The sequence below is a fragment of the Bos grunniens genome, chromosome 6 (assembly GCF_055505025.1).
Source record: "Bos grunniens cultivar Pamir isolate PY7600 chromosome 6, Bosgru_T2T1.0, whole genome shotgun sequence".
In the NCBI taxonomy this organism is placed as follows: Eukaryota; Metazoa; Chordata; class Mammalia; order Artiodactyla; family Bovidae; genus Bos; species Bos grunniens.
In genome coordinates, this window is record NC_141170.1 from 12,746,929 (window position 1) to 12,771,856 (window position 24,928).

At 45.1% G+C, this 24,928-nt stretch overlaps 1 protein-coding gene across 4 annotated transcripts in view; it reads right to left on the bottom strand.

Annotated features, from left to right (window-relative positions):
* Positions 1 to 626: 626 nt before the first annotated feature.
* OTOP1 (otopetrin 1) overlaps positions 627 to 24,928 on the bottom strand; it is a 49,107-nt gene continuing 24,805 nt past the window's right edge. For 3 of the 4 annotated variants that reach the window (XM_086404790.1, XM_086404787.1, XM_086404788.1), the window contains exons 3-6: positions 23,202 to 23,260; positions 15,475 to 15,605; positions 10,346 to 11,274; positions 627 to 2,217 (exon numbers count right to left, since the gene is read on the bottom strand). In XM_086404790.1, coding sequence (XP_086260916.1) covers positions 2,047 to 2,217; positions 10,346 to 11,274; positions 15,475 to 15,605; positions 23,202 to 23,260 — 1,290 coding nt within the window. In that variant the 3' untranslated portion in view covers positions 627 to 2,046. The remainder of the gene's footprint in view (positions 2,218 to 10,345; positions 11,275 to 15,474; positions 15,606 to 23,201; positions 23,261 to 24,928) is intronic. The other variant, XM_086404789.1, reaches the window with a different exon arrangement.

The window sequence follows — 24,928 nt, forward strand, 5'->3', positions numbered from 1 at the left end:
TGCTTGAGTTGGTTTTATAATTTCTGTAGCACTAGAAATTTACCACTCAAGACGTCCCCTAGTCACTTATGCTGTTTATCTGACTTTGTTGTTGCTCAGTTGCTAAATCGTGTCTGGCTCCTTTGCGACCCCATGGACTGTAGCCCACCAGGCTCCTCTGTCCATGCGATTTCCTAGACAAGAATACTGGAGTGGGTTGAAGAATACTGGAGCTCTCCTCCAGGGGATCTGCCCAACCCAGGGATTGAACCCAAGTTGCTTACATCTCTTGCATTGGCAGGTGGGTTCTTTACCACTGAGCCACCTGGGACATGCCAGGGTACACACCAGTATACTAAAGAGGAAGACATAACGCCCCCTAGTGGTTAACAAAAATGTCTCTAGACGTTGCCCAAATTGCCTTGGAAGGCAAGATCATCCACAGTTGAGAATCACCGCTGTAGATGGAAATTATAACAGATAATGTTTTACTTTGTTTTTTAGTATCTCTGCCCATTACTTCGTTTTTTCTAAAATTAATATAAAGTATTTCAGTCATGTAAAAATTTGAGTGTTTCTTAATGTCCCACACTCTGTGCTGTCAAAAAAGAAAAAAACACTCAGATGAAAAGATGTTCACATTAGTATTTACAGTAAATAGACTGATTTTATTATGACTTTAAAAGACTTAAGAAAAAGCATATACAAATCCATCCCAAATGTCACTATTCCTTCAGAGGCTTTAAACTATTTATAACCTTTAGATAAGCATCTCGATTTTAAGAATATATCTTAAAGAAGCAATCCTAAATATAAAAACTGTTTTACATACATGGTTGATTTTTGCAGAGTCACTTATTAAAAACAAAAAGTTATAAACACTCTAAAACCAATAGTAAGGAAAATGAAATTAATTACAGTGCTTGATAGACTAAAACATGAAAATGATATTTACAAAGAATTTATAACAATGAGGGGAGAAGGTTAAAGCCATATTGTTAAGTGAGGGGAAACGCATACAAAATTGAATATGTTGCATATCACTAGCAAGTATAACAAAACAGCAATAAAAAGAATCCTTTGCTTTCAAACAACTAAAAGAAACACATCAATCAAGTTGTTAGAAAAACGACTGTCAAGATCTTTGTCTTTAATTTTCTATCTACATGAGATGGCAGGTGTTCACTAAACTTATTGTGATAAGCATTTTATAGTGTATGTAAGTCAAATAATTAATGTATACCTTAATACAGTACTGTATGTCAATCACATCTCAATAAAACTGGGGAAAATGTCTATTAAACATTTAAAATGATTGTCAATTTTAAAAATTATTATTAATTAAACATCCTAGGTGATTTTTCTCTCTCTATTCTTCTGAAATATCCACATTTTCTAAAATAGGCCTATATATCTTTATAGTGAGAGGAAGACAGTAAAGATGTATTTTTTTAAAAACTTCAGAACAATTACAATGAAAATGTGCCAAACTTTCAGGTGAGAAATATGTCTTTATATTGATTTATACACAGTTTTCCATCCAGATGATAAAATAACTTTGTTCAAAAAATTAGACATAAAATATTTAAAAATTAAAAATCTTCAAAAGTACAATATAAAATAAGTGGAATTGTAGCTGCATTCACAGTTCTGAGAAGGGTAAAATTTAAGGGTGATTAGACTATCCAGATGGTCAGAAAAAGACTGTATATTGTAACACGATAACAGAAAGCAATTTTAATGAAAAACAAACTGGATATATATTTTTTCAACCTGCAACCACATTCTTTGGAAACAAAGGATCTCATTTTGAAGGAGATCAAATTTGGGTTTGATTAGAATTAACTAACCAAGGGCAGATTTCAGCCACCTCATCGATTTTGATCTAACTCGTTTACACTCATCCAGGGTGACGGGCAATTCCAGCTCATGGGAAAAGCAATTATCACAGACAAAAGGGGCCCTTCTCTCATCTGTAAGGCAATATTTGCCCGACCTTGCCATTCCCAGGTGGCTCCACCGAATTCTCTTGTTAGAGCTCCCCTCCGTCTCTGATGTGGACACAGATTATATCTTACAATAGACCTCGAAGAGGGAGGCAGCTGCGTGCATTCGGTAGAAAATAGAAAAGGGCATGGCCAGGTTGACCACAATTATCCAGGGTTCAAAGCCAAAGACAATTTCCTCCAATCCGTTGTCATACTCAGGGCGGCAGCCAAAGGCGGGAGGGATCCAGAGCTGCAAGAGAAGAGGAGACGGTCCCAGAGGCTGCCAGGGGTCCCACACGAACCCTGGTGCTGACCTGGACTCAGGGAAACCGAATCACACACGACAGAGCCAAACAGCCCCCACCCATTGTCTCCCATCTCCATGCAGCCTGCCAGTGCATTGAGCCCCAATTCTGCATGAACACTCTTCAAACTCACCTGCTTCTCTCCATCCTCATAGCCCTCACCTTGGTCTAGTCCCTGGTCCTTGGTCTCCCCACCTGGACTGCTGCAAAGCCTCCCAAGACCCCCCACTCCAGGGGGCACCTTCAATCCATCTCCCTGCGACCCCCACAATGTGTCTGCAGGGATGATCTTTATAAAGCACACATCTGACCTTGTCACTCCTCTGCGGGTCACTCATCAAGGCTCCGTATGCCTTCAGGAGAAAGTCCAAATCTCCTCAATAACTAGACACCTGTCCACGTCTTCACGTCCTTTATCACTCATTTCATTCTGCCCCACCAGACTGTGCACAGCCCCCAAATATGCCTTTTTTTCCCCAGTCTTCAGGGCTTTGCTCCTGCCTCTTCCTCTATCAGGGACTCCTTCTTCTGCTAAGTCCTACCTTCTTCCAAGTCTGGAGACACCTCCCCTTGCAGGAAGCCCTCCTCGATCTAACCTGTCAGGCAGGAACTTCCTCTGTCTCCCCACAGCCCCACCGTGCTTTCCCACAGTGGTGCTCCCTATTTTTCCACACCCATCTGTACATACCACCATTGGTGCTTGCAGATCCTGGGCCCACAGGTCTGGGCTGATGGTCTTTTTTCTGGCTTGTCCTTGGCTTAGAAAGACAGCCTAGGCCCTGCCCACATCCTCCTGACCAGGGGGAGAAGCACTGCCTTGGAGCCAGCCGTGGGTTTCTGCCACTTACAGACTATGATTTAACCTCTCCAAGCCTTGGTTTCCTCATCTGTAAAATGGGAATACTAACACCTGTATCAGGGGGCTCAGATGAGAATAAGATGGCACCTAAATCTGCAAAACATAGAGCAATAACCTATTATATTTGTTGTTCATGGAACCTATACCTTGGTTCCCCCTTCTCAGCCTTCCTGTTCCAGCTTCTCCTCCACCTCCCCTTAAATTCTCAGGCTCCTAGACCTGCTTCTCTCTCACACCGACACTTCTGCAACTTCCTCCATCCCCACACTGTGGCAGGCAGCCTCTCAGGTGACCCCCTGCAAAGGTCCCACCTCCTGGGATTCACGTTCCGTGGAGCCCCCTCCAAAGCTGTGAGTTGGACTCATCCAAAAGAATATGACACCAGTCATGGGATGTCACTACTGAGGTTAGGTTACAAAAGGACTCTGGAGTCCATCTTGCTCACCCCCTCCCATAAGAATGGAAGCCAGCTGCCACGTGAGCCACCAGAGGAAACTGGCTGCCATGTGAGCCACAAGAGGAAGCCAGATTCCACGTGAGCCACCCTATGGAGAGGCCACGTAGCCAGGAACTGTGGGCAGGTGAGTCTCAGGCTCGCAGCCAGCAAGGATCTCAAACCCTCAGCCCAACAACTCACCAGGAACTGAGTCCACATAGATGAGCCACATAAACTCACAGCTGCATACATGAATTTAGAAACAGACCCCTTTCTCCCAAAAAACCAAGCCAGGAAATGACTGCAGCCCCAGCAGACAGTTTGACTACAGCCTGTGAGGGACCCAGAGTAGAGTCACCCAGCTAAGCCACGCTCAGCTTCCTGACCCAGAACAGCTGTGCAATGATAAACGTCTGTTGTGTTAAGTTGCTGAGTTGGGGGTCATTTCTTACCCAGCAGTGGGTAACTGATACAAGTGACTTTCATTCACATCTCCACACAGAAACCTCTCAGGCTTCTATCTCTAGCCCTGGGTTCTGGGTTCTGGGTCCTTAGAAGTATTCCTCCCACGCCAGCTGGTTCTTCTCGCCTCCTTGGCTGGCTCCTCTTCCTTTGCTGTCTCTCAGTGTTGGCTGATCCCAGGGCTCATTCATTCCCGGGTCCTCTCTTCCCTACACCCGTGACCCCAGTGATCTCACCCAGTCCAGGTTGTAAACACCAGCTGTGGGCCCACAACTTCCCAATCCAAATCACCAGCCTGGTCCACCCTCGGAATTCCAGGCTCATATATCTCACAGGCTACTCAGCTGTCTACAACATATCTCAAACTCAACATTACAGTCCCATTTCTCCCCATCTCCTCGGCAACACCTTCTTCCCAAGGGCTCAACAAAACTCCAGTGTCATCCTGGTATTCTGATTCGCTCTCATAACCACCCGCCTACCATCTGATCCATCAGTAAATCTTGACGACTCTGCCTCCAAAACAGCACCCTCAATCCACTGCCGGGAGCCCGCGTGAGGAACTCTGCCCGTGGCAACGGTCATGAGGAAGGAGGCTCGGCATACATAAAGGCAGGATCGAGCCTCAGGAGTCTCCCTGGAAATTCTCGAGCATCTACCCCCAAAACCAGAGTCTGCCTACTTTCTGCTTTGTGCTCTCACCTACACCTCTGACTTTACGGGGGCTGTCCCCCCACTACCTCTCTCTGAAAAAAGAGTTAGCTTACAGCTCCAGTTAATAATTCCTGGGTGTGATAGTGTTTCAACCTACAAACTTCTTTGGAAGTCACTAGCCTGCCTGAATAGGTTTTTCCAGCCACATGTGATTGTTCAGAGCCTCCCAACTGTGAGAGGCATGAGATGTTCTAAAGTGTCTAAATACAGATTCCTTTGAGCAGTTAAAAGATTGATTAGAAATTGTATTGGTGAAGGGTTTTTCACTTGTTGGGCCAATGTTTGTTACTAAGTTTCCATATCCCTTACCTGCTGTGTCCCTGGCAGTGTACTGATTAATATAATTGGTGTATAGGAATGTAAGTAGTAGCTTTAATGTTTGTAACCTTGGACCCTTGAGTTAATTCTTTTTCTTGTTATAGCCCACCACACCTTTGCCCTATAGGAATGCAACTTTATCTAATGCTTCTGGAGGGTGGCGCCTGACTAATCACCTTTAGAGAAAAATAAGTTTTCTGAAGAAAGGGTCTTAAAATGTTAATAGGCCTCCGGGCCAGAAGATGATGTAAATCACCTAAACTTTTGCATATGATGGCAATGCCAAAGAGTGCTCAAACTACCGCACAATTGCACTCACCTCATACGCTAGTAAAGTAATGCTCAAAATTCTCCAAGCCAGGCTTCAGCAATACGTGAACTGTGAACTTCCAGGTGTTCAAGCTGGTTTTAGAAAAGGCAGAGGAACCAGAGACCAAATTGCCACCATCCGCTGGATCATGGAAAAAGCAAGAGAGTTCCAGAAAAACATCTATTTCTGCTTTATTGACTATGCCAAAGCCTTTGACTGTGTGGATCACAATAAACTGTGGGAAATTCTGAAAGAGATGGGACTACTAGACCACCTGACCTGCCTCTTGAGAAACCTGTATGCAGGTCAGGAAGCAACAGTTAGAACTGGACATGGAACAAAAGACTGGTTCCAAATAGGAAAAGGAGTTCATCAAGGCTATATATTGTCACCCTGCTTATTTAACTTCTATGCAGAGTACATCATGAGAAATGCTGGGCTGGAAGAAGCCCAAACTGGAATCAAGATTGCTGGGAGAAATATCAATAACCTCAGATATGCAGATGACACCACCCTTATGGCAGAAAGTGAAGAGAAACTCAAAAGCCTCTTGATGAAAGTGAAAGTGGAGAGTAAAAATGTTGGCTTAAAGCTCAACATTCAGAAAATGAAGATCATGGCATCCGGTCCCACCACTTCATGGGAAATAGATGGGGAAACAGTGGAAACAGTGTCAGACTTTATTTTTCTGGGCTCCAAAATCACTACAGATGGTGACTGCAGCCATGAAATTAAAAGACGCTTACTCCTTGGAAGGAAAGTTATGACCAATCTAGATAGCATATTCAAAAGCAGAAACATTACTTTGCCAACAAAGGTTCGTCTAGTCAAGGCTATGGTTTTTCCTGTGGTCATGTATGGATGTGAGAGTTGGACTGTGAAGAAGGCTGAGAGCCGAAGAATTGATGCTTTTGAAGTGTGGTGTTGGAGAAGACTCTTGAGAGTCCCTTGGACTGCAAGGAGATCCAACCAGTCCATCCTGAAGGAGATCAGCCCTGGGATTTCTTTGGAAGGAATGATGCTAAAGCTGAAACTCCAGTACTTTGGCCACCTCATGCGAAGAGCTGACTCATTGGAAAAGACTCTGATGCTGGGAGGGATTGGGGGCAGGAGGAGAAGGGGACGACAGAGGATGAGATGGCTGGACGGCATCACTGACTCGATGGATGTGAGTCTCAGTGAACTCCGGGTGTTGGTGATGCACAGGGAGGCCTGGCATGCTGTGATTTATGGGGTTGCAAAGAGTTGGACACGACTGAGCGACTGATCTGATGTGATCTGATCTGAAGTTTGCAGGAAGAAAGCCTGGCTCACTGCTGACTCTACCCCTTCCCCCATTATCCCCTATGCACAACTTAAGGTATAAAAACTACTTTGGAAAATAAAGTGTGGGCCTTGTTCACTGAAACTTGGTCTCCCCATGTCATTCTTTCTCTCAACCTCTGGCTGAGTTTCCATCTAGAGCGCGGAGGTCCTCTGTGACCACATATTTGCATGGGCCTCTAAGACCCACTCAAGAAGGTGCCTAAGGTGGGGCACCTTCCGCTATTCGAGAGGGCGTCTGCAGCCTCCGTGGTCAGAGCTAACCTGATGTCACAGGTTATATTGATTTTCTGCGTAAACCAAGCTACTCGGCCTCTTTTCTCCACTGAATTTCCTCACTGAGCTATCCTTATTTAACCACTCTTTATATATTTAATTAACATTTAAATAAGCTGTTGTTTCCTGATCGCCGAAGCCGTCTCCCCTTTGAAACCCCTGACTCCACCGGGGCTGGACCCTGGCAATCTACCCACCTCTCTCCACTCCACCCGCCAGGCCGCCACCCCCATCTCTCACCTGGACCATCAGTGGCCCCCCGCCCCGCTTATGCTCCCAGCCCACAGTCTGTTCACCACTCCGCACCAGATTATTTATGTAAGGTGGTGTCCCTTTCCCGGTTAAACTCCCAAAGGCTTCACAGCATATTTTTTTTAAAATAATCTACCCTTAAACAGAATGGCAGAGCCCTCTGTTAGATGATTCTTTACCAGCCCCCAACCCTGCTGCCCAGCTTGCCCCCAGCCACCCACATGGTCACACGCACTTCCTCCTCTTCTGGAAGGAGGCAAGCGCTCCCACCCAGGATTTTGCTTGGCTCTCTCCTCTACCTGGAGCGCCCATGGCTCCTTCTCTGTTCAGCCCTGGGCTCTAATCCCATCTCCTGAGAGAGCCTTTCCCACCAGCCCGGCCTTCTGATCAACCTCAGGCATCCAAGCACCACCGCACACACCCTCCCTTGTAGTTCTCTGCAGGGTATGCGTCACTATGGGCGTTTTTCCTAATTGACTCTTGTTGCTAGTCCTGCCATCTTGTTTGTAAGCCCCATAGGAGGAAGACCAACATTCTGGGGCACATGGTACGTTTGTGACTCACAGTAGTGCTGGCCCTCAGTAGGCAACCACAGCTCTATTTTCAGGAAGGGAGGAAGAAAGGGAAGGAGGGTGGGAGGGAAAATGAGAAGAAGAGATTATAAGCCTCTTTCCTGAAATCCAGACCTTTCCGTCTGCTGTGACGTTGGCTACAATTCTTGCTACTCATCCCCTTGGGAGGCAGACCTCTGCCCCCTTGCCTTGAGTCCCGATAGATGCTGTCACTGCCGGATCCATAAAATCCGGTAGAAATGGTGCCATGCAACGTCTACACCTGGCCTTAAAAGACTGATCGTCAGTCCAGGTTTCATGCTAGAGATGGGATACTCAGGGCCGGTGCACCGGGATGACCCTGAGGGATGGGATGGGGAGGAAGGTGGGAGTGGGGGTCAGGATGGGGGACACATGTACACCCATGGCTGATTCATGTGACTGTATGGCAAAACCACTACAATATTGTAAAGTAATTAGCCTCCAATTAAAATTAATCAATTAATTTCCAAAAAAAGATAAAAAGACTGGCACTTCCAATCCCCTGGAAGCTTGGCTCTGGGGTACTGAGCCACCATCTAAGAAGCCCACCTCCCCCAAGACCACAGTGCTGGAGAACCCCCATGCAGATGCTGCAACCAGAATCCCAGCTGAATCCAGCCTTTCGGCCTCCCCCACCCAAGGTGCCAGATTGTGGACTTTCCAACCCTACCACCAGCTTCAGTTGATACGGTGAGGAACAGAAAAGTCCTGCCAAGCCCTGCCAGCTTTCCTAGCCCACAGAGTCATCAGATATAATAAAATGGTTGTTGCTTTTGTCATGCATTTGGGGTCACTGATTACACAGCAACAGAAAGCCAAAAAAAAAAAATCTGCCTGTTGGTGATATCCAGAGAGACCTTACCATTGAATTTATTCAGTACTAAACTCGCCCTCCCCGTGAGCCCCCTCCAAAGCCTCCTCCCCATCCAGAGACCCTTAACCTCCATAAATAGCATCACCATGAACCCAGGAACTCAAGTCAGATGAACCTGAGGGTCCTCACACCAAGTGAGATAAATTCTATACAATTCTCCCCACCCCCACTGGCACTGCCCTGGTTCAAGTTCCCATCATTTCCTCTCTGGGCAGCTGTGGGGGCTTCTGTACCAGCTTCCCTGATCTTTGATCTTATCTCTCTCCATCCTTCCTGCACATTGCTACAAGGACATCATTCCAAAACACAAAGGTCTGAGAAGGTCCTCTACCACCCTCAGCATGAAGACCGGACTCAGGCAGGCTTATGAAGCTCTGCTTAAGCCAGATCCATCTAACCACACACTCCATCCTCTTTCCTGCTCTGCTTCACATGGATGGAATTCATGCTAAGCTGCTGCTGCTGCTGCTGCTAAGTCACTTCAGTCATGTCCGACTCTGTGTGACCCCATAAACGGTAGCCCACCAGGCTCCCCCGCCCCTGGGATTCTCCAGGCAAGAACACTGGAGTGGGTTGCCATTTCCTTCTCCAATGCATGAAAGTGAAAAGTGAAAGTAAAGTCGCTCAGTCATGTCTGACTCTTAGTGACCCCATGGACTGCAGCCCACCAGGCTCTTCCATCCACGGGATTTTCCAGGCAAGAGTACTGAAGTGGGGTGCCATGCTAAACTGCTAGTGCTCCCCAAATAGGCCATGGTATCCTATGTCTCTGTGCCTTTGCAGATCATGTGCCCTCTGCCCCAAGGCTTTTCCTTGCCTTGACTACAGTTGGCAGACTTCCAACCATACATAGAGGCTGAGACAGGCAGTACTGAGTGGCCGTCTGTACATCTTCATCTTCCTTTTCACCTTCCATCATAGGGGCTAGAAAGCAAAGCATCCACTTCCCCATCCTCCCTGGTAGTTAGGGGTGTTCACATCAATCACAGACATTGCCTGGCACCAGTCCTTCCCTCTGTCTTCCTGTCTTGAACACAGGCATGATGACTGGTGCTACTGCAGCCATCCTATGACCATGTGGCAACAAGCACTACACCAGCAACAGTCAGGCAGAAAGGTGAACAGAGCCTGGATCCTTGATGATAGGGTTCAGCTGCCAGGCCAACCCTGAGCAGCCAACTTCCAGAATTCTTAAGACTGAAAATACTACTTATCAAGCTTCCTACTACTTATAGCCAAAAGCACTCCTCATTGAGACTATGTCTCACCTTAAGCACCCCTTGCTCATTCAAGTCCCTGCCTGAATCCACACTCCCCTTCTCCCTTGCACATAGTCCTGTCCCAGCCTTTGCCGTCTTCACTACATTGTATTTTTTTCCTTGTCTCCTTCTCCCACAAATACTATGACCTTTTTGAGGAAAGAGATTGAGTTTTCTCACTTTTAATTAATTTTTAGTTCCCACCCCAGCCCCTGGCACACAGATACTCAGTACATGGATTTATATTGACAGAATATAAGCCTATGTTCCGGCCTAATATTTTAACCTTACACTTAAATTATTTTGATTATAAGCTGCCTTCACTCCTCATTCAAAAACAGCAGGGAAAATAGATTTATCAATTTTTTTAAAATAAAGAAATAATGATGCAGATTACCGAAATATTGCAGAGGAACAAAAAAGCTGCAATATTCCTCAAGACTCTTCTCTGGGCATTGTCCTGAAGGAAACAGGAGTGGCAGGCTGAGCCCTGGGCCCTTTCCCAGCTCTTATCCTCTTTCTCTTTGCCACCGACTTCTCTCAGACATGTATTTCCATTGGCCGCAGGCGGCATCTCAAGGGCCTGGGGAGCCATGTCCCCGGCCATAGGTCCGTTCTTGAGGCAGGAAGAAGGGAGAGACGTGGCATTGCCATTGTAGACTGTGACCACCCGCAGGGTTCTAATGTCTTCGGAGAGCTTCCCTGGCTCTCGGTGAATGGACTCAATGATGAAGAGGTTCTGGATGTATTTCTCGACAACAGCCAGGATGGAGTAGGGCAGGTTGTACCAGGTGTATGGAGGGCGGGACTCAGCGCAAAGTACGGCCAGGATGGAACCCCAGGAGATGAACCAGGAGCCAGAGGCGGTGCCCACCAGCAGGTCCGCATCCAGTTTGCGGGCCGGGTTTTTGGACTCGTCTAGTGACTGCTCATCTAGCCTATAAATCCGGATCCCAACCAGCCCTGCTGCCCCCATAAGCATCAGCAAGATGCTGGCATACAGGTAGAACATGATGAGTGCCACCTCGCTCTTGGTTTTGGAACGGCCGATCTGGATCAGATACACCACCACGACCCCGATGGTGGTGGCCAGCACGGTCAGGCCCAGGACCGAGCCCAGCAGGACCCCGTGCGACCTGAACTGCATCTTCTGATGCTGGTGACTGTCGACCTTGCGCCCGATGTTTTTCCACAGGACGTAGAGCATCGTGGAGGCCAGGATCTGATACTCTATGTTGAAAGGATAGAGGTAGTACATTCCGTGGGAGATGGCCAGGCAGAGGGTCGGGGGTGTGCAGTTACACGGAGGCGTGTGGTCATCTAAAACTAGGGGAGGCAGATCACAGGGGAGGGCGATTAGCATGTTCATGTGATGACATGGAAAACCACAAAGAAATATTGTCACTATGGATGCATGCTTGGGTTTGCCCATTGAATGAAAAGCTTTGTGTCATGGCTTATTGTCATGCTGAATATCCTGTCTAACTTGACAGCCGTGAATGTCCCCCAGAGAGTACTGATTACGTGAATTAGATCTTCTCCAGACATCAGAATGTTGTCCAACCATTGGAAATGATATTGTAGCAATCTATTTACCAACATACAAAGATGTTCAGAAGATACTGGTGAACAAAAGCAGCTTGCCAAAGAGGCTAGAGCATGACTCTCTTTTTATAAGTTACAGATATAAAGGTGACATAGAGAGACAGGGAGATAGACAGACATAGAAGAAGTCTGGAAGGCCACATACTAAAATGTTAACAATGGTTATCGCTGGGTGGAAAAATAGCAGGTGATTTTTCTTTGGTTTGCTTTTCTATTTTCTTTCTTTCAGTAAAAGAAACATCTCAAAGTATCTTTTTTGCAGTTTTATTGAGATATAATTGACATATTTGTGTAAGTTTTCCTTTAGGTTTTGCTTCACTGTATTTTCCAAGCTTTCTATATGAATATGATTGACATGTATTATTTTAAAATTACTTTTTTAAAAACAACCTTGTGAGGGAAAATGCCTCTTATTAGGAAAGATTTTCCTCTTGAGAATATCTGAAGCCAGCAAGTGTGGCAAGAGACAAGTCCCATCTTCTGGAAGAAACTTGTTGATTGTATAAAGGACCATTTCATAACAAGGAGGGGAAATGCTGTAAGTAAATAATTAAATATGCAGCAAAAGCCTTAAAGTTGGTGTAAAGACTATGGCCTATAATTCCAATCTATTGCAGGGGACAAGTCAAAAATATAATCAAAGCATTAGGTAAAATTTTGTTGTGTGTTTCTGAGAAAGAAACAGAAGCACTCAATGTGGCACAATTTAGAAAGCATTAGATGGATTTTATGGCACCCCACTCCAGTACTCTTGCCTGGAAAATCCCATGGACGGAGGAGCCTGGAAGGCTGCAGTCCATGGGGTCTCTGAGGGTCTGACATGACTAACTTCACTTTCACTTTTCATTTTCATGCATTGGAAAAGGAAATGGCAACCCACTCCAGTGTTCTTGCCTGAAGAATCCCAGGGATGGGGGAGCCTGGTGAGCTGCCGTCTATGAGGTCGCACAGAGTCGGACATGACTGAAGTGACTTAGCAGCAGCAGCAGCAGATGGATTTTATAATGGGTTAATTAGATGAATTTACAAAATTAGATGAATGCTATAATACATCTTTATAATGGAATAGTGGTGGTGGTTTAGTCACTAAGTCGTTTCCAACTCTTGCAACACCATGGACTGTAGCCTGCCAGGCTCCTCTGCCCAAAGGATTTTCCAGGCAAGAATACTGGAGTGGGTTGCCATTTCCTTCTCCAGGGGGTCTTCCCAATCCAGGAATCAAACCTGCAATGCAGGAGACCGGGGTTTGATTCCTGGGTTGGGAAGATCCCCAGGAGAAGGAAATGGAATAGTATAATGGAATAGTAGGCAGACATTAAAAATATAATTGTGTCTGTGACAACCTAGAGGAGTGGGATGGGGTGGAAGGTGAGAGGGGTTCAAGAGGGAGGGGACATACGTATACCTGTGGCTGATTCATGCTGATGTATTGCAGAAAGCAACACAAATTGTAAAGCAATTATCCTTCAATTAAAAATAAATTAAAAAATTTTTAAAGATTAAAAAATAACAATTCTGTGTTTTAATGATGTAAGAAAATAATTATGCTACAATAACAATGAGGGGAAAAGTAAGAACAAATTGTATATCCAGTATTTTTAAATGCGTACCACAACCTGGAATTCAGTTGTGAGCTCAGTTTAAAGGACAGCAGCCAATATTTTTTAATGGAACTGCAATGGAATAAAATAGGATTGACTGAATGGAATCAAACACAAAAGAAATTTGAGTATCTTTGATATAGTATGATTATTATTTCATGGGAATATACATGTAGACATAGGGCATTTGGGTTGCAATGTAAAATCTATTTCTTACTGTAGGTGGTAGAAAAAAATGATTGAATATATACCATAGGATCTCAACTACAAATACACAGCACACTACCAAAAACTAACCAGATGTTAACAGCATTTAGCTGCACTCCTCAGTAGGTGTTATTGTGGATTTTTTTCTTTACATTTTGCCATTGCTTTAATTTATGATATGCATATACTACTTATAAAATCAGGCAAAAAAGGCTTTATGGTAGCACTAGTTACCCTCACTTGTTTTTTTATCTGCTAATTCCAAACTCACAGTCCTTCCCTCCCCTATTCCCCTCCCCATTGGCAACAAGAAGCCTGTTCTCTATGTCTGTGAATCTGTTCCTGTTTAGTTGATATGTTTGTTTGTGTCATATTTTAGATTCCACATACAAGTGATATATATTCATCTTTCTCCGGCTGACTTACTTCACTTAGTATGATAATCTCTAGGTCCATCCATGTTTCTATAAATGGCATTGTTTCATTCTTTTTATGGCTGAGTAATATTCCATTGTATATATGTACCATTCATTTATCCATTCATCTGTCAATGACATTTAGGTTGGTTCTATGTCTTGGCTATTGTAAATAGCACTGCTATGAACATAGGGCTGCATGTATCTTTTTGAATTATAGCTTTGTCTGAGTGTGTATATATATATAAATATATATACATACATATATATATGTATATAATGTGTATATATATATATATATGCACCCAGGAGTAATGTGCCTTACTTTTGCAGAGCACTGCAATTTTCAATACATAAGGAGTTTCCCTACCACTTGTAACCTAACCATACATCATAAGACTGTATGATGCAAAAGACAAGGAAGAACTCAGAAGAAAAAGGTTCGGATTAATAGAATGTTAGAGTTGACAAAGTTTCCTTTTTTATAAATTAATCTAATCCCACCTTCACCAAGGTCTCTGGAGCCACATTGCTATGATTCAAATCCTGGCTGAATCGTCTACTCACTGTGTGATCTTGGGTTAGTCACTTAACTTCTCTGAGGCCCAGTCGTTTCATCCATATAATAAGGTCAGTGTTGCCTACCTCCAAGTGTTGGGACAAGAGTTTAATGTGCCAGCCACTCAGAGAATGCTTAACAAAACATGTTGTTATTGTTGTCATTGCTGTTACTGTTACTGATTCCAATGAGGAAATGAGGCTCAAGGAGCATGACCTTCCCAAGAGTAGGCTGCTGGTTGGGGGTGGTGAAGAAATATAGTGTGTACCCTGATTTTGTCATCCTCACCCCACTGGTGAGGAAACAGGTTTAAAGTTCTCCTTGTGACTGATCTGGGTTTGTACAGAGAGGACAGATATGCAGTACATTAACGCTGGAGGTACTCATGGAAAGTACGTGGTTCAAGCCCCCTCACGTTATGAATGAGAAAAGAGAGGCTTGGAGTGGTTGAACGGTGTCCAAAAGTCACACAGCCAAAACATGATAGGCATAGGCCCCCAACCTGAGGCATCAGTCACCTGGGCATTGCACCTTCCTCTACCCCACACTCTTCTCAACTCCAGTGCTCTAAGATCAAATCGACAGATAGATTCCAAAAGAGAACTTTGGAAGAAAACGAAAAGATTCACACTACAGGCACTCAAATAGGTACAAGGGGGAATAAAGATGGGCCAAAATTATAAACCAAGTAGAGTTAAATAAAAACTTCAAATGAGCAAAAACCGATTAACCACAACATACCATTAGACATCTATGGATTTTTAAATGTTATACTTGTAGTAGAAAGAACTGGTCGTAGAGGTTTAATTAAAAACACAAACAGTAACAACCACCAATCTTCTGCAGTTGTAAATAAAGACATTCACCTCCATACCAAACTGAACCATGAGAAACCGTGATCAAAATGATGACCCTTGGGTCTGACGAGTCACTAAAGAACCCTTTAATTATGCTCAGCACACCCTACTTATGGAGGCAGGATGAAAGACTTAGGAGGTTTTGAAAGATTTTCAACAACAGGGGATTGTCTGGACGATGTTCAGTTGGGTGGACCCTGCAGGTCTTTGAAACCCATCCCTCTGTCTCTGAGGTTTCCCAGCTGTTCCAACATGACAGCCAGGCATCTCTTATCACTCACCTATAGTTATGTTCCCAAAGCCCAGGGTGATGAGTCGTTCCTTGTGTTCGTTAAGTTGGTGCTTTGACTCATTCAGGACGCTGTTAGCCCACAGAAGCAGGTTGGTGAACACTGAGTGGATCACCCCAAACCTGGAAAACACAAGGACTCACTGCTTGAGCAGCCCTGGGAAACTCTGAGCCCAAGAGATGAGGTGGAGACTTTCTATGCATGCACACACGTGCACACATATACACACGACTCTTTCTTTGCAGTGATTGTGGTTTCATCTGGCAACTCAAGCTCTGGGTGGGTCCCATGTCTGGCTAGGAGAAGCAGTTGCATGGAACCTTCCCAAACCAGTCTTGGCACTCTGCCTTAATCTTGAACCTGCCAGGACTCAATTCATTGTCTACAGGACAAAAGGAAAAAAAAAAAGCCCTGGGTCTTGAAAGCAGGGACACAAGGATGGAAATTTACTAAAAGCAGGCAACCAACCCCACCATACCCCAAACCCTTTCTTCCAGAAAGGAAGAGGACAGTTAAGAAAAGATAAAAGGGCTATATTGGACATCTGGAGAGTTCGGTATGTCCTTACTGTTGGGTTGCCAAACCAATGGTCATTATCAATCCTCTCTGTCTTACCATTTACTTCAAAGACACCAAAACAAACCACAGACTTGATATCTGGCCTTCCTTGCAATTAGGCATGGCCATTCTGGCCAGTAGGATGTGAGGTGAAGTCTACTGGCACTACGGAAAAGCTTCCAGTTTCTTGATGGAAGACAACAGAATGAGAAAAGCCTCTTTAGCCTCCTTCTCCCCCTTTTTCCTGGCCTTCAATGTAGACATGAAAACTGGAGTTGTGGCAGCTATCTTGTAACCATGAAGCAACCAACATTAGATGAAACCCTCACCCACTGAGGGAGGCAGAGTGGAAACATTCAGAAAGCCTATTCTGTGATAACACTGTTTAGCAGCTGGAGTTTCAGACAGGTTTAGGAAAGTTGCTGTGTTTAGTTGCTCAGTCATGTCTGTCTCTTTGCAACCCCATGGACTGCAGCTCGCCAGGCTGCTCTGTCTATGGGATTCTCCAGGCAAGAATACTGGAGTGGGTTGCCATGCTCTCCTCCAGGGCATCTTCCTAATGCAGGGATCGAACCCAGGTCTTCCACATTGCAGACGAATTCTTTACCAGATGAGCCACCAGGGAAGCCCAGGTTTAGGAATTAGGCCATATTATTCAAATGGTAAAGAATCCGCCTGCAATACGAGAGACCCAGGTTCAATCTCTGGGTCACGGAGATCCCCTGAAGGAGGGCATGGCAGCCCACTCCAGTATTCTTGCCTGGAGAATCCCATGGACAGAGGAGCCTGGTGGGCTACAGTGCATGGGGTCGCAAAGAGCCAGACATGACTGAGAAACTAACACTATACTACTATTTCACAAATAGAGTAAATAGCCACATTTGGAGTTTAAAAATTAGTAAGCACAAGGCTATTCTAGTCTGAGCAGAGTTCTATCCCTGCCTCTGACCACCCTGCCTCCTAAGGAAGAAGAAAAGGGATGACTCTGGACTCTGGAGGACAGGGGAGGGAACTAGGGCAGTATGGTTCCAATGGAGTCACGGTCTGTTTCAGAGCCTCCAGAGTCTCTGCATGGCTGCCAGCTTAACATGTGTTCACATTGGTTGCTTCTAGGGTGCTTAACAATGGGCCTTGCATGAAGCAGGTGCAGCAAATACAGGTGATTTGAGGAGATTCCTTGAAACTTCTAACTGATCACTTCCCAGTGGCAGAGCAGAGGCCCAGAGGATGCAAGCCCCCTTTAACCAAGAGCAGGCTTGTCCATGATCTGCCTACAGAAAAAACGGTACAGTTGGGTCCTCATCCCTGACCTTGCTTCTCCTCTGAGTTTTAACCCAGATGACTCCTCTGGGGCTCCCACGAACACTCGCAAGGCAAGTCTTTCCTTTTTTGAACTGTAGCTTCCTTTGGCCGCTTCCCAATGTCCAGGCGCAAGTGGAGAAGGCAGCAGCGACAGAGGGGTGCGGGTGGGCAGTCTGAGTCAGGTGTTTGCCCATCTGCCTGCCCCTTGTACTCATCCATTTGCTCCAGATTGTGGCCAGCCTTCCCCAGGGCACCTGGGAGGCACTGTATGTACAGAGCCTTTGACAAATGCAGACAATACTGTTTGCCTCCGGCTGGCTGTCTGGCTTTTCTTTTACTTATAATGCACACAGCTCCCCTTTCTTCTCCTCTTTCCTGGTCCAAATGACGTTGCCTAATCCCTGTTCCACAGAATCCAAGCAGGTAAGACCACTGCCACCCATGGCTGCAGGCGTTTTTCTGTCACACATGTTCCCCAGGAGCCGACAACCTCCGGTTGGTTGATCTGGAAACTGTCCTACAAACTAACGGCAAACATTTCCTCATGCCAGGCTGCCTTGCTCATACTGGGATCGAGTTACCCCAGACCACAAGAAAGAGAAAGATTCCATGAGCCATTTTTTGACCTCAGTTTATCTTTCCAGCTCTGATTTCAGAAGTGCTATTTTTCTAAACTTCCCTCTTGAGAAAAGAAAAGCTCTCAAATCTGTAAGAATTATCAAATCAGGAGAAAAGTCCCTGTATGTACTAAAAGCATGGATAGTGGAGTATTGGCTCAAAAGACCAGAAGAAAAGGGTAAGTCCAAGAGTGGGAAGTTCTGAAACCTCCAGGGCGTGGCAGGAAGTGTCCATGAATAAAGCAGGCCTGGGACACATTAGGCAGTGGTGGGTGATAGGGTCTACATGGGGGCTCATGGTTGAAATGGCTCATTATGTTGACCTCACAAAGAATAAAATCACAAGGACCCTTGAGACTGACCAAATTGCCCAAATGAAGTTCTGTTTTCCCCGCTGGTGCCTACCTTCTCAAAGCTACGAGACCCCCAGATTCCAGACCTCTGGCTATGTGACCACAGGACTCAGCAATAGGTTAAAAATTAACCATCCCTTCAGAGAATTTTCCATTGGTGGTATATAAGAAAGACCCCATCAGAAAGGGAGGACACTCGTTCTCCGTAAGGGCCAGTCACCCTCTCGTTTCCCTCTAATAAATTTCCCTTTTCTTGCCTGACTGCCCGGGTCGCTCTCTTTTTCTCTGCACTCCGTCTTAAGTGGGGACTGTAGCTAAATGAGTGGCCAGCTCCCATCTGGAGGGAATGATCCCAGCTCAGCCCTAGCTCTTTGCTGCCATGGACATTTTGGATTATCAAACCTTCCAATTTTTCTGGAGACATTTAACTCTGGGGACTTCCCTGGCTGTCCAGTGCTTAAGACTCCACATTTCCACTGTAGAGGGCACCAGTTTGATACCTAATCAAGGAACTAATATTCCATGTGCCACCCAGCATGACAACAAGTTTTTATTAAAATGTTTTTAAAAAATCTAAAACCAAAAAAAAAAAAAAATCTAAAACCAAAAGGTGATGAGTAACTCAAAAATGGTTAACGCTTTGCCCTATTTAAAAAAAATAACAGGCTAAATCAAGCTATGAGAATATTTAGTTCAAACTACATACTATCCAATTTAGGAAAGAGGCCCAAGACAGGGAGATTTGTCTCCAATCGCTCAACGAACAAGGTCAAGGCAGGACCAGGTTCCAGTCCTTTGGAATTCCTTTAGATGAAAAACTTCAGTGGGAAATATCTGGGTACATGGCCTAGAGCAGCATTACCCCAAATAAGATAATATAAGACACTGAGGTAATTTTTAATTTAAATTTAAAAAAATTTTTAATTAATATTTAGTTTAAATTTAAATTTAATTTTTAATTAAAAAGACACTTTAATTTCCCAGTAGTCACATTTAAAGAACAGTAAAAAGAAACATGTGAAAATAATTTTAATAATATTTTTTTGTTAACCCCAGTATATCTAATATACTATGATGTCAACTAATCATAAAGAAAGATTTCACCCAGTAAACCCAGATGGCCACTGAGCCACTGTGATGCCGCGGAAATCGCATTGGATTTAAAGTCTGCATCCAGGTCCCGCCCAGCTATGCACAGGTGAGCTGCATGACCTTGGAGATTCACTTCCTTTCTCGGCCTCCTCCCCTGCTAAGTAGGATCACGATTGTAGCTACTGTCCCTAACCGCCAGGGCCATCATGAGACACTCTCATAAGTAACACATGTAAATGAAAGTGCTTTATGAATGGGAAAGCCCATTTTATTCAGCCAGGAATTCCTGGTAGGACAAGTGGCCCAATAATCATTTGTTGAGAACATCTCACCCTTTATCCCAACAATTCTACTTCCAGGAATTTAACTCAAGAAAATAATCAGAGGATAAGCAACAAGGTCCTACTATATAGCACAGGAAACTATGTTCAATATCCTGTGATAAACTGTTGTGGAAAAGAATATGAAGAAGAATGTATCCATAAGTGTAATGAATCATTGTGCTGTACAGTAGAAATCAACACGACACTGGAAATCAACTGTGTGGGAGCAAGTCACGCAGTTATGTCCAACTCTTTGCGACCCTATGAACTGTAGCCCACCAGGCTCCTCTGTCCATGGGATTCTCCAGGCAAGAATACTGGAGTGGGTTGCCACACCCTCCTCCAGGGGATCTTCCCAACCCAGGGATTGAGCCTGAGTCTGTTATATCTCCTGCATTGGCAGGTGGGTTCCTTAATGCTAGCACCACCTGGGAAGCCCCTAAATCAACTATACCTTAATAATATACATTTTAAAAAAAGAATGAGAGATGTTCAAAAGTATTTTTAACTGAAGATGTTCATCACAGTACTATTCATAATAACGACAAAAACTTCCAAATTCAATGTCCAGTGAGAGGTGTTATGGACTGGATTGGGTCCCTTCAGAATTTATATGTAGAAGCCCTAACTCTCAATGTGACTGTACTTGGTGATGGTGTACAAGGAGGTGTGTGTCAGTCGCTCAGCTGTGTCTGACTCTTTGCGACCCCATGGACTGTAGCCCACTCCTCTGTCCATGGAATTCTCCAGGCAAGAATACTGGATTGCATAACAATTCCCTTGTCCAGGGGATCGTCCGGATCCAGGAATTTATCCTGGCTCTCTGGCATTGCAGGCAGATTCTTTACTGTCTGAGACACCTAGGAAGCCCATATAAGGAGGTAATTAAGGTTAAATGAGGTCATAAGGGTGGGGCCCAGATCCAATAGGACTGGTATTCTTATAAGAAGAGGAAGAGACACCAGAGAGCTCTCTCCCCATGCCCAGAGGAAAGGCCAGGTGAAGACATAGGGAAAAGGCAATGCCCGCAAGTCAGGGAGAGAGCCTCACCAGAAACCAACCTGCTGGTACCTTGACCTTGGATGTGGAGCCTCCAGAACTGTGAGAAGATACGTTTCTGTTGTTTACACCCCTCCTCCCCTGCCCAGCATGTGGTACTTTACCAAGGCAGCCCGAGACGAATACAACAGGGCTGTATAATTTGATCAACTATAGCAATGGCACTTTATGCAATCGGTAAAGATCATGGAGTAGAAAAGGTCAGGGGAAATGTTAATGACAAAATGAAAAGAAAAGCCAAGAAGAGCAGGACCACAATTGGAAAAAGAAAAAAATTTCCTATCTATTCACTGAAAAAACAACTGGAAGGAAACCAAAATATGAATAGTAGTTACCTCTGGGTAGCAGCTGTCTGAGGAATCTCTGGCTGCTATAACAAAACAAAAGACATTTATTTCTCACAGTTCTAGAGGCTCAACGTCCAAGATCAAGGTGCCAGCAGACTTGGTTTCTGGTGAAGCCTCTCTTCCTGGCTTGCAGATGGCTACCTGTCACTGTGTCCTCACGGGTACACTCAGGGCAGGGGGTGCGAATCACTTGTCTCTTTTCTGTGTGGATACAAATCCCATAAGGAGGACCGTACCCTCATGAACTCATGACCTAATTACTTCCCAAAGGCACCACCATCAAATACCCATCACCTTGGGGGTTAGGGCTCCAACACATGAATTTGAAGGAGACACAGATGTTCAGTCCATAATGGTGGCATCATGGTGATTTTTAACTTCCACTGTGTCCTTACAAGTTTTATCAGGAAACAAACTACATTTTTTAAGAAGAATGTTATGGAGTAGACACAGTGAAACTCACACTCCAGAACAAAATCAGCAAGCATTCTCCTCAAGCTGCAAGCCGAACCCAGCCTCAGTGATGGAAAAAGGAGCAGGTGACACACACACCCGTCACTGCCCAGCACATGAAACAGGAGACACTGGATGGGAATCCCTGGCTTGTCACTTGCACTCTGGAGACCCAGGGAAGTCCCCTAACCTGCTAGAACCTGCTGCCACATCCATGTAATGCAGAGAAGAATCGTTACCATAGTTACCCTGACAGAGTCCATAGGAAACACGAGGATGGATGGGGAAGTCTTTGTCCTGCCCTAAGGGACAATTTGCTTTTGGCTAAGATCAAGTGTAGTCTGGGGGCTTCCCTGGGGGCTCAGTGGTAAAGAATCCACCTGCCACTGCAGGAGACGCAAGAGACGTAGGTGGGTTACAGTACACGGGGTCGTGAAAAGTCAGACACGACAGAGCAGCTGAACACAAGGGACAATTAAGATGGCAGTTAAAGGTCACTGCCAAGGCCACTGCTCGGGGCTGCACAGGGGAGCAGCCAGTCCACACGCTCCTGCAATGATGCTCAGATGCCTGGGTACCTTGACCCATTACCTCTGCATATCACCACTAGTGCCTGGCATCAGGCTCAGCACACAGTAGGAGCACAATAGATGCCTCACTGATGGATGAGCAGATCCTTTTTGCATAATGAGGTTGGTGACAGTTATTTCTAGTCCATGGAAGTCTCCAGGCCAGAATACTAGAGTGGATAGCTTTCCCTTCTCCAGGGGATCTTCCCAACCCAGGGATCGAACCCAGGTCTCCTGCATTGCAGATGGATTCTTTACCAGCTGAGCCACAAGGGAAGCCCAAGAATACTGGAGTGGGTAGATCTTCCCAACCCAGGAATCAAACCAGGGTCCCCTGCATTGCAGGTGGATTCTTTACCAGCTGAGCTATCAGGAAAGCCCTCTACTTCAATAAAATAGTTCCAACCAGTGCTCATATGTAAGTCACTTTCTTAAATAGCAGTTTTCATTTCAAATGATACTGGGGGACGTTTTTGTGCCTTATGGATAGTTTATATGATGAGGGATCATTCCAGAAAGCAAACAGTGATCCCTTGATGCCTCTATATGTGTGCACAGAGGCTTTCTTACCTGATAATCATAGTTTGCATGAAGGTAATTCACCTCATTAGCCTACAGATTCTCTCCCTTGATCCTCACAATCATCTCAAGAGAAAGACGGGCAGACATAATAATAGACCCAACACTCAGGGTCCTTATTCTGTACCAGGAACAAGCTCTACATCAATTACTGCATTCAGTACCCAAAGGCTGGCTATGCTATTATCCGCATTTTACAGATGAGGAAAACTGAGGCTCACAAAGGGGAAGTTTCTAAGAAAACAGAGGCAAAATTCAACTCACATCACCATATTTTTAGGGCTGTCCCAGAAGAGGCCAAAGGCAGAGGGTCCCCTCTCCAGGCCACAACTGAAGGCTTTGCTTGTCAGAATGGAGAAGAGAGTGGTTCTCATATTTTAAATCCAAGTAAGATGGCAGGGATTAGCTTTGTTTGCTCTAAATGAACATTAAATCCAGCATGTAAGTGATTACCCGCAATGTTTACCTTTCCAGTGTTTTGAAAGACTGGATGATATCCTTTGAGTGCCCCCAAAGAAAGTATACCTAAATGGAAACAAAGAAAATAAAGATATATCAATGGGAAAGCCATCACTATATCTGCACAATGAGAAGTTATAAAACCTAAGGGAAGGATGTGGAAAGTGTTGGGCATGTTAGTGACCACCCCATCCAAAAATGACAAGTCATTTCTGGTGATGGTGGCATTCATGTGCTCCAGGGGCACTGCCATGAGAATCAGAGGGAGGCCTCCAGGTTTAGGAGAAAATGGTACCCTGTGTGCTGTGGGGTAGGCCTTGGGGAGCAGCAGCCTGCCTGCCATGATGCCTGTTCACCTGCTTATACCATCCTTATAGGGCTTCATTCGAGAAAATATCCACTAAACTGTTCCTACATCAGTGGCTGGAAACCAAATTTTGAGTGCTTTAAATGAAGACCAGAAGTGATTCAGGGTGGTCTTTTATTTCACTCTACAGTAAGTCTACTATATACAAACCCTCAAGTTGTGAACTTTCAGAGATGTAAGCATGCATTCTTTCAACCTCAGTCAGTCAGTTTAGTCGCTCAGTCATGTCCGACTCTTTGCGACCCCATGGATGCAGCACATCAGGCCTCCCTGTCCATCAGCAACTCCTGGAGCTTGCTTAAACTCATGTCCATCGAGTCGGTGATGCCATTCAACTATCTCATCCTCTGTCATCCCCTTCTCCTGCCTTCAATCTTTCCCAGCATCAGGGTCTTTTCCAAGGAGTCAGGCATGAGTGAAATCATAGCTTCCCCTCCGACTCCTATTGCTGACAATACTCCAGTCAGTAACTCTTCTCACCTGTCTGCTCAATGCCAGCCCCTGTATGCCAGCTACACTGGAATACTTTACTTTTCAAGGTGTGTGTGCTATATGGTCAGTTGCTCAGTTGTGTCTGACTCTTCGTGACCCCGTGGACGGTAGACTGCCAGGTTCCTCTATGGGATTTTCCAGGCAAGAATACTGGAATGGGTTGCCATCTCCTCCTCCAGGGGATCGTCCTGACCCAGGGATCAAACGTGCATCTCTTATGTCTCTTGCACTGGCGGGGTAGATTCTTTATCACTAGCGCCACCTGGGAAGCTCCCCCACCCCCCAAGGTACTGTCCTGTAAGATTTTAAATGTTTTACTTTTGTGTTTGTTTTTTTTATGTATTATTTATGTAAAAAGTATTATGAATCTATTACAGTACAGTACTATATAGCTGGACTTCCCTAGTGGCTCAGTCGGTAAAGAATCCACCTGCAATGTGGGAGATTTGGGTTCAATCCCTGGGTTGGGAAGATTCCCTGGAGGAGAGCATGGCAACCCACTCCAGTATTCTTGCCCGCAAAAGCCCATGGACAGAGGAGCCTGGCAGGCTGCAGTCCATGGGGTCGCAAAGAGTTGGACATGAATGATCGACTAAAGCACAGCACTACATATCTAACTGTGATAGGTGAGTGATTAGGCTAACTTTGTTGGACTTACAAAAAATTTGAATTACATATGGGCTCTCAGAACAGAACTCATTCTTATGTAGGCGATTATATACATATTTGTACTATATTATATCTGTTTCCCAGGTCCCTGGCCATGCAGTCACTAGAAGCAACTCAGGATGCAGGCTAAATGTGGGGAGGCTGTACTGGACCCATGAGCAAATCTCAGTCCCTTGGCCTTGGGCAAGTCTCTTTTCCCATCTGTG